The sequence below is a fragment of the Merops nubicus genome, unplaced genomic scaffold (assembly GCF_000691845.1).
Source record: "Merops nubicus isolate BGI_N331 unplaced genomic scaffold, ASM69184v1 scaffold18871, whole genome shotgun sequence".
Classification (NCBI taxonomy): Eukaryota; Metazoa; Chordata; class Aves; order Coraciiformes; family Meropidae; genus Merops; species Merops nubicus.
The window spans coordinates 1-9,908 of record NW_008586452.1 but is presented as its reverse complement, the minus strand read 5'-3'; the positions used below and the strand labels follow the sequence as shown (position 1 = coordinate 9,908).

At 49.4% G+C, this 9,908-nt stretch overlaps 1 protein-coding gene across 1 annotated transcript; it reads left to right on the top strand.

The window, feature by feature from the left end:
- Nucleotides 1-304: 304 nt before the first annotated feature.
- On the top strand, nucleotides 305-5,424 carry LOC103780961 (fibroblast growth factor 5-like). The gene is made up of 2 exons (XM_008948665.1): nucleotides 305-409; nucleotides 5,080-5,424. The coding sequence occupies exons 1-2, from the start codon at nucleotides 380-382 to the stop codon at nucleotides 5,422-5,424; spliced, it is 375 nt and encodes a 124-aa protein (XP_008946913.1). The 5' UTR covers nucleotides 305-379.
- The last annotated feature ends 4,484 nt before the right edge of the window (nucleotides 5,425-9,908 follow it).

Genomic DNA, 9,908 nt, shown 5'->3' with positions numbered 1-9,908 from the left:
TGTAGGCATAGGGGGCTTTTCCCACCCTTAAGAGGGATTTCCCCAGGGGTGAACTTGTTCTGTCACAGCGAGTCTGCAATTGTCCTCTACAACACAGCTTTAAAAACAAAACCCACCACCCTGTAGCCCTCCTGGAGTTGATGCAGGTCCTTCTGTGGGGTGGAGGGACAGAGCAGGAGCTGTGTGGTGCCAAGAGGAAATGCAAACTTATGAAACTGATTTTTTATTTTTTTAAATCTTATTTTTTCTTTGTCACACTGATGTGAAAAGAACTGTGATTTATTTTGGGATTTCTGTCATCCTAGGTATTTTGGAAATATTTGCTGTGTCTCAGGGGATTGTAGGAATACGAGGAGTTTTCAGCAACAAATTTTTAGCGATGTCAAAAAAAGGAAAACTCCATGCAAGTGTAAGTAAACTCCCCACTTATCAGTATGTATTGTTTATTAAAGGCCTTGTGACACTTTCATGTGCACATGGCAGTGATGCTCCTGGGCAAGGTCTTGGTGTGCCGAGTCCCTTGGCTGCCAGGACGGCTCCGTGTGGGGTGACATCGGCACCACACAGACAGAGAGGGGACAGGTGGAGCCAAAAACCTTGGAGCCAGATCCCCACTTGATGCATTTAACCAAGAGAAGTGTGGTGGTGGTTTTTTTTTTTTTTTTTTTTTTGTGGTATGTTTTTTTTTTCAGTTGGGTATATGCATCAAAAGGACTTGTTCTCTGAGCATTGCTGGTTTATTTTTAGCAACTTCTGCAGCAGATCGTGCAGATGGTTTTAGCCAAATGTCTCCCAGAGAGCAGCCTGTGCGGTGTGGGAGCCTGCCTGCATCAGTGTGGGGAAGGAGCTGTGGTCCTGGAGCTTTGGTCCATGGGGGAGAGGTGTCCCTTAGTGGGAGCATGGGGCATGCAGGGTTTGGGGCAGGTGAGGTCCATCCTGTGCAGAAGCATGGCAGCTAGAGTGGGAAAATACCAGCAACTCTTGTTTCTGCAGGCAGTTGTCCTGAAGGCTGGGGTTTCCTGCAGGTCTAATTGTGCTTTTTCCAGGATTCTGCATGGAACAAATTCTGTTAAGATGATTTAACTTCTTTTTTTAACTTGGAGATGCTGCTGCTTCATTTTTTCCTGTTAGCTCTAGAGATTTCTTAAATTAACTACTATGCTTATGTGAAAGTCATCATCTTTTAAAGGTGTATAAATGCAACACCAAAAGAATGGTGTTCTTAAGGCAGCATCTTGACAACCTGTCACCCAAGTTTGTTCTCAGGGAGTTTGTTCAGGGCTGAGAGCCTGGGAGAAGGAAAAGCCAGTGCCACAGTTAGGAGATGAACCTCATGGTTGCAAAGTGGATGTTATGGATGTGCTTTCACTGCTTGAGCCTGTAGATTGCCTTCAAGTGAGATTTATAAACTCACCTCTCTCTCCCTTCAGTCTTTTTTGGAGTGTTGGTCTGGAATCCTAATGATGCTTAAAGGGTGAGCACATGGTTGCATATTTTAGGAAACAAAGTAGGAGCAGGAACAGCGCTTAGAGGAAAGGGGGAATGGCTGCATAGACGAAAACGAGAGAGGAGAAGATGGGGCAGGAGACAGGCAGAGCGGGAGGAGAGCCATGGAAAGGTGAAGGATAGAGAGGAGAGAGAAGCAGAAGAATAAGTGCCAGAGCCTCCAGAGCCTCCAATCCTTTGCAGTGTACAATGGGCCTCTTATTCAAGCTAAAGCCTTGATTTATGCCCTGGTGCAGACAGAAACTAAATCAAACCTCGTTGGTGTATGGTTAATTGTCAGCACACAAAGGGCAGTGCCAGAGAGGGACCTCAATTAGGTGGGTCAGCATGGGGCTGAGGACACACGATGCTCCACTCGGATGAAAGCCGTGTATTTGTAGAAACTTGACCCAAATGTCTAAAGATTGCTGGGCTAAATAATGCTGATAATGCAAACCCAGCATCTGTTGTTCTTTCCTGCCTTGGCAGGCTAAAGTTATTTCATGGCCTAATGAGTTTTGAGCAGTACAAAGCACATCCTGCGCCCGTCACTCAGGGCAGTGCTTTGATATGGAAGTCATGCCGGTGGCTTGGTCCTGAACTACAGATACAAGTCATTCCTGCAGGGATTCAGGCTCCTTCGAAACCAGGTCTCAGTACCCCATGCTATCCTAGCTCCATGCTTTACAGCAGCCCTCCTTTTTTTTTTTTTTCATAGTAACTTAATTAAATTACCAAGCAGTTCGGTTTTAGAGGCACCAGCTTCAGAAAATGACAGTAATCCTGGCAATTATCGGTTGTGTGCACAGATGGCTTTTTCCTCGTTGATAAATCCTTGGTCCCCTGTTTGAACATTTTTAGCATGGAATGGGCAGAAGGGGGTTTGGTGTTGGTCTCGACAGGGGCCGGCACAAACCCCAGAGGAGAGGTTTGCCACAGAGCTCAGACAATTCTCCTTTCTCAGTTGTTCTGAGTCAACCAAATGCTGTGGTCCTGACTGAGGCAAATCTCTGTTGAACTGGATTTTGTAATTTAATTGACTTCAGGATTGCTATCCATGATTGTCTCTGAGCTTCTGCAGAGCCAATCTGATGGCCTGCCAGTGCCCTGTGGCTGTGCCGCCTGCCCTGGGCTGGGAAAAACGCCTTTTCTTGGGCTGAAACGGGACGGTGGCTGAGTTGGGAGGCTGGGATGTGGGGAAGCTTGTCAGAGTGATGGCAAAGCAGCAGCTAATGTGCTTCCCAGGGTGGTTTGCTGTTTAGGGGTGAGGGCCTCTGTGTGCATACACTGGCTACGAGTCTATTCCTTCCCTGGGGTGCCAGCCGGAATGGCCCATGGTACTCCTCCATGTCGAGGGCTGGGGACCCCCACCCCCCACTTCCCCAAATCCCACTTGGGAGGGGATGCTGCTCTGACTCAAAGAGTGGTACCCCCAAAACCGCATTGAGCAAAACCACTTTTCCTGTGATGCTCCAGAGGGGGAGTGGGCAGCTCCCTTACTGCCTCCAAAACCCTGGGCAGATTTGGAATGTTGATTCTGCCATGAGCAAGGCAGTGGCAACCTTCCCCATCCACACAGGGATATGTGTGACCAGGACCACGAGGATCTTCTTCCATTGACAGCAGTGCTTGCAATGCCTACTGGAGCCTATTTCAGTATCGGATCCTTGGCCAGTGCATGTGGCTGGGGCAGTACAACCAGCTCCATCTCTTACACCATAGAAATGGTGTGCTCTTGCCTTTTCCTGATCCCACTGGAAAATGTAAGGCCTATTTTGGGTCGTTTTGTGCCAAGCAGTCTTTCAGGCGTGTGTCCTGGTTTGTGTAGGACAGGGCCGGTTTCCCCTGCAGTCAGGCAGGAGCTGCAGGCGGGCAGGCAGCTGGCCCAGACAAGGGTTATTTGCTGCCATGCTGACCCCAAGCCTGTGGCAGCAGGACCGGGCTGGGAACGGGGCTGGGGCAGGGTTGGATTCTGGGCCAGGGGGTGCAGCCATGGGTGCCGCTGGAGTCCATGCAGTGATCTGTTTCCTTTGTACCCATTGTTATACCCATTTTTACTGCTGCTGTTTACTGTTCCTTCTGCATTGTTGTATTAAATTCTCCTTATCTCAGCCCACAGGGGTTTGTATTTTTTTCCCTTTTCTCCCTCCCGTGGGGGTGGGGTGGGGGGAAAATGAGCAGCCACATGATGCCTGGCTCCCACCTGGGGCTAAACCACCATGGCATGCAGTGCTGCCTCCATCAATCCTAAAACCTCCCTGTGCAAAGGTTGATGTGGGGTGCTGCCCGAGCATGGCTCTGTGTGTTGGGGCTTCTGAGAGCAATGAGGAGTCAGCAAAGCCTTGCCTTAGGAAGGTGAGTACTTGTGCATGGGCGATAGAGCATTGAGTATGTATAAAAGACAGGGAAGGCAAAAATGAGTCATCAAGGTGACGTTTCTTTCCAGTGAAGAACACAAGGAGCCTTAATTTCAAGTGCTATGAGGAAAACAGTGCATGGCAGGCTGGTGAACTCTCTCACTTCTATTGTAAGACTCAACTTCTCTGCTTAAATTAGGAGTTTAAAAATTATTCCCACCTGTTGGTCCTTCTGCGTGGTTATAAAGCTCTGGTTGGGGGTTTTGTCTTGTTATCCATTCATGGGGGTTTTGAAGCTCAAGAGCTCTGCACCCCTTCCACCTTGATAGTTTTCAAGTGTTACTTTGCAGTTAGGCTGTGGTGCCCCAGGTGGGGCTAGAGAACCTGTTGGGGTACCAGGTACCATGCCCATGGTCAGACAGAAGCATGCTAAGGATTTTAGAGGGGCTGCTGTAGGCAGTAGCCGAGTGTGCCAGGACAATGGGTATGTAGCTGGGGCATTACAGCTCTGATTTTGTATTTCTGTATGTTTGGTGGGGTTTTTCCCTCCTACCCATAACAACAGCAAGGAGCTGTTCTGGGCAGCGTTCATCCTGTCCTTTAGGGCAATGGGAAGATTTTCCTCCCTGCCCATCTTGGAGCTGGTGCGGCCACCCTGTTTATAAGAGGTGATGCTCTTGGGCTGCCAGTAATTTCCTCAGGTTATCAAGGGATGAGATGCCTGAAGTTCATTAAAAATGAAGAAAAAAAAAATTCCAATACAGTCAAAGCCATGTTCAGTGAAGCAATGAAAATCTGCATGCAAATTGCCTTTCCAGATTAAGTGATGAGTCAGTGCCCAAGCAAGGGGTGTGAGGGTTGAAATGGAGACGGAGCAGGGGCTCAAGCCCAGGGTCCTTGGCGGGGCTGCAGCATGAGGGATACTGACCTGTGTCCTCCCTCTCACCCACATGAAGGAGGAGAGCTGGTGTGGGAAGGAAAGGTGCTGCTGCGGCAGGCCAAGCCTGTTTTTTCTGAGAAAGTCCAAAACCGAGTGGTAAGCAACTACAGAAAGCGTCTTTGCTGAGGGTTTTCCCAATTGCTGGTAGCCTCAGAGTGGGTTTCCCAGGTGTCCCATGGTGCTGCTTGTCTGTTTGGACCTGGTTTGGGGAGACTTAAAAACCCAGCAAGTATTGTGAGGCAGGGGATGGGTAACATCAGCCTTTTACTAACAGTGCCCCTGGTTCTGTCCCCGCAGGCCCGGTTCACAGCGGACTGCCACTTTCGAGAACGCTTCCAGGAGAACAGCTACAATACCTATGCCTCAGCCGTCCACTGCAGCCCGCGCTCAGGCCGCCAGTGGTATGTGGCACTCAACAAGCGGGGCAAAGCCAAGCGGGGCTGCAGCCCCCGTGCCCGTCCCCAGCACGTTTCCACGCATTTCCTCCCTCGCTTTTGGCAGCCCCAGCCCCCCGAGCTCGCCTTCACTGTCACCCTCCCTGAGAAGAAGCGCCTGCCACCGCCAAAACCAAAGGTTGCCCCATCCTCGCCCCGGAAAAACCCTGGTCCTGTGAAGTACCGGCTGAAGTTCCGCTTCGGGTAGTGCACCATGGTGGGGATGCTGGCATGGGAGAGACTGGGTGCCTGGAGAGCTTTTGAGGATGACACCATGGGAGTCCAGTGTGCCCCCTCCCTGGACAGACATGTGGATATGCCAGGTAACTGTTTGGCTCAGGGTCTTCTCTTCACACCATGAACTGGATGGCATCCTTGGAGGCGTGTGCTGGCATGGCAAACCTTGATCTTTCCAAAGAGTTATCCTTGTGGTGAAATGAAAACACTTTATGGACCTCAGCTTAATTTTCTGTTGCTGAAAGGAGCAGAAAGGTACCTGTATGGAAAACATGTTTCCTTACCTTAATTTCACTAGTGACTCTTTTGACAATCATTCTTATACAAGAGAGATGTTCAGAGCCAACCTATTAAGTGCTTTTTCTCACCTTTTTCTTTTTTTTTGGCATCTCCTTTTTGCTGCACTTTTTTCTTCTGACCATACCTCAGCAAAGGGGTCTTAAAACTCTTTGCTGGCAATAATAGAGAGAGAGATATAATTTTTTAAGGGTTGCAGGTTTGGAGAGGGCAGCTTTTTGCAGCCCTGCTCCTGGTGGTCTCTCCCATTCTTCCCTGGACAGCTGGAGGAGCAAGTCTTCTCCTGTCCATCAAAGTGTGGCTTCTATATCTGTGTTTAAAATACCTCTGTTTGCTCATGTGAGGAGGGAGCTGTGCCCAGACTCCTCCAAGGGAGGTGGCTGGGGGCAGCCCCTCTGCACCCCTGGGGACAGGGATGTCTTTGACCCCCAGGTGCCCATCAATTTCTTCGACAGTTAGTGCTGCTGATTTATTTTATCATTCACAATACACTTACAGAGGGGGGAGAGAAAGGGTTATATTTTATAGCAAATGTGGCAATAAATGCTGTTACAGCTACTTGTACCTTCAGAAGTGTTTTTTCCCACCCAGGTTGCCCCAACTGTTGAATTGTTTTTCCGTTGTGGTGTTACCTGTGGAGTAATTGTGTGTATGAAGTTTTTAATTGGCATTTAGCTGTGTTGTGTGTGTATGGAATAATGGTAGCTGTGAACCTCACCATTTAAGCCTTAATAGGAGCCCAGGCAGGCTCATGTTAGCAAAACCCTTCCTGACCTGAGCCCTGCTAGAGCAGAGCAGCAATAACAAGGACAAGTGGCACTGCCAAGCCTCTGCTCTAAATCTGATCATGGTACAAATGACTATTTCCTTTGCAATTGTGGTTCTTTGTCCAGTGTCCTTCTGGGCAGCTCCTGGCTGGATGCATATGTTCTGCCCAGCAGCAAATGCTTTTGCACAAGGGGATGCGCTCCGTGTGTGTGGATGGATGGGAACACTGGAATAAAATATAATTGTACTTCATTTTATAACCCGGTTATCTCTTACCTGTCTGCTGTCCGTGTGCTGTTTTTTTTTCCTGCCTTGATGGGGAAAAAATGAGTGTTGCTGAAATAGCTGCTACACAGGTTTTTGTCAGAGGGTTTAGCCAGCATGGTACCAGTGACAGAGCAGAGCAATATTGGTGTATGTGCTTCCTTTCTATGCCAGGCTCTGCAGACTGTGCAGAGACAAACCTCCTGAGGGCTCCTTGGTAAAGTTGCCTGGGCCCAGGTCACAGCAGGGGAGTACGAGGTGAACACTGGTGTGTTGCATGCCCTGGACACTTTCAGTGAGACAGCTGTATTGCCATTTCACAAAATTCAACAACTGCCGCTTATCTGTTGTTCAGCAGCAGGCACAATTAGGTGTAATTAATGCTCAGTGAAGCATGGGGCCACCTAAATGAACTAATTGCATGAGAACATTTGCAGGAGCCATGTAGGAGGGTGCTGTCCACAGCCTCAGCTTCTGGTGGGTGCCTGGAGCTCCCCATGCAGGTAAGAGAGGAGTTAGTGTGCCAGTCCCTTGCTGCCACTGCTTTTCATCAGAGGGAAAAGGTATCTTTCAAAATTCTATTTTAGGGAAAACTCTTGTTGATTGCTAGCCTATATGACCAAAAAATACTTTGATCCATACGTTTCTAGGCAAAATCCAAACTGAGCTACGATGGCAGTATCCAGCGTTTGCCATAGCAACTACTGGGAAGTGCTGCCTGCTCAGCTGTGGCTGCAGGGAGTGTCGGGGGCCATGGTTGGAGCACATCACCCTTGGGACTCACCTATGGAAGGAGGGGTGCTGACGGTGGTCAGGTGCCTCCTGTGCCTGCAGGGGGTGAGCACAGCTGTCACATCGTGCCTGTGGGTCTGGGTGAAGCCTGGAGCCCCTCGCTGGTCCCTCCAAGGAGAAGAGGAGCACTGATTGTGTTTCAGAGCCATCAGGTGAAATTTGGCTGAAGATGCATCCTGGGTGGTCTCCTCCCTCTGAGAGCTGGTGAAACCTTTGCTCCCCTCCCTGGGGTGGGTGAGCTGTGAGGTGGGCTGAGGAATTTTGGGTGCTTTCCCCCTTGCACTTCTTTTCCCAAAGGGGTGTGGGAATCTGCCATGCTGCACATTGCTGTGACACTGATGTTTTCCTTTGGGAGTCCCAGCAGCCAGGAGCAGCCCCACAGCATGCAGCTGAGGGGTACTAGCAGGCATGGGAAGCTGCAGGGGAGGCTGATGCTTAAACATGATATTAATAATTAAAATGCAGTCGAGCTATTTCAGTGAAGAAGTCTGTGTCATGGCAGACAGCACCCAGCCTGTAGCCTCAGCAGAGACTAGTGCAAGTTCATCTAAGTGGTGTTGACTGACAAGCCCCTTCTGTTCCTTTCTGGTCACTCTTCAGCAAGGAATTGAAACAAGTTTGCCTGTCAGGAGGACACTGAAGACACTTAAAACACGTGTGAATATCTTTGTTAAATTTTATAATGGCCTGTGGTTAATTTGAAAGACTTTAGGGGAATAAAGGTAACTTTTCCAGGTGTTGCTTCTTGCATTTCATAAGTGGTTTTGGTGTTAGCTTACTTGTATTTACAGCTGTTAATTGCATTTAAACCTTGCTGACTACTGCTTTCACAAGTGGAGCAGAGGCCACCTTCCACCAGCCAGCTGCTCCCTGAGTGGGACAAGGAGCCCAAAACCTGTGGCAGAAGTCCAGAGTGTCCTGTAGTCCTGCTCCCAAGGTGAGGGGAGCCTCCCTGACCTTCAGCAGGTGGGGATTTACTGGGAGAAAGGATGCCAGACCAAAATGCCTCTCTTCATCTTTCCTGCTTGGTGGCAGCACCTAATCTTTCATGCAGGTGAGGGTCTTGCTCCTGCAGAATAAACAGGAGCCAAGAGCATACTTGGTGTTGCACCTTGAGGGAGAGAAGATTGCTGTGACAGCCCAGGGAAAGAAGGCTCTGACTCTTACACAAACTCTCCTGTCAGCTGCTTCTCTTTCATCAAAGTGGATTCAACAGCAACACCACTAATTGCTGGACTATTAAACAGGTATTTGTACTTACATTACATAAAAGCTGTTCATATTGCCTTGAAATGTTGTGCACAGAGGAAAATCCTTCTGGGCATATCAGTGATGTTGGAGCTTTCATGCCTCTCTTGCTGGGGTGCTGGGGGAGCAGTAGGCCTTGATGGGGAAGGGGTTCTGTGTTGGGGGACCAGGGGCAGGTCTGACTGCTGGAAGCAAGCAGAGAGGAGGGCTATGCATCAGCTGGCTGGGTGGTGTGTGGCAAAGGATTGATGGCTCAGGCAATTTTAATTGCAGAGCAGGCTCAAAGCAGGGCTGGTACATGCCTGCTGGTGGGTGGCAGCCAGGGACATAGGACATATGAACAGGGGCAAATGAAATTAACTGTCCTAGGACAGCAGCACGATGCCTCCAACCTTTTTGTCAGCAAGGCTAAAAATGGTATGATTGCACAATGTGGACCAGCACCTAAATTGTGTCCTTTTTTTCCTTTCCTGTTTGCTTTCTGAGTCATCTTTTTCTGCAGGCTTTGCAGATATAAAAGCTCTTAGATGTTGATTAGGCCCAGTACAGTGTGGGGAGAGGCACGGTGCCTCTGGATGCTCAGCTCAAAGTACCATGTTATCAAGTGCTGGAAGAGACAGGGAGTCTCCTGGGTACACATGACTTCCTTTTTGCCCTGCAAAGCTGGTGTTTTACCCCAGCTTTTACCTCGCTTTGCCAGGAGCTCCTATGGACAGGTCAGGCTGGTGTCTGCCCTGGAATGCGCTGTTCGCAGGTTCCCCACCAAGGGACTAACTCCAAAATGAACTATCACTCCCAGGGAAAACGTTGCTTAAAACATGCATATTTTGAGTTGGGGGTTGACCTGGTAAGTTTCTTTTTCTTTGTGGGTTATTTTCTTTTGCTTTTACTATCTCTGACTTACTCGCTGTGGTGCTGGAGAGAAAAAGCTGGAAACAAACAAGTGAAGAGGCTTCCCAAATTGCTTTCCAAACAGCCACTGCCTTCAAAGGAGGCACAAAACCCTTCGGCGCTGAGAAGGGGGCAGGGGCGCACCGCCCGGAGCCTTGGCGTGTCCGCATCCCGGTGAGGTGGGGGGAGTGTCCG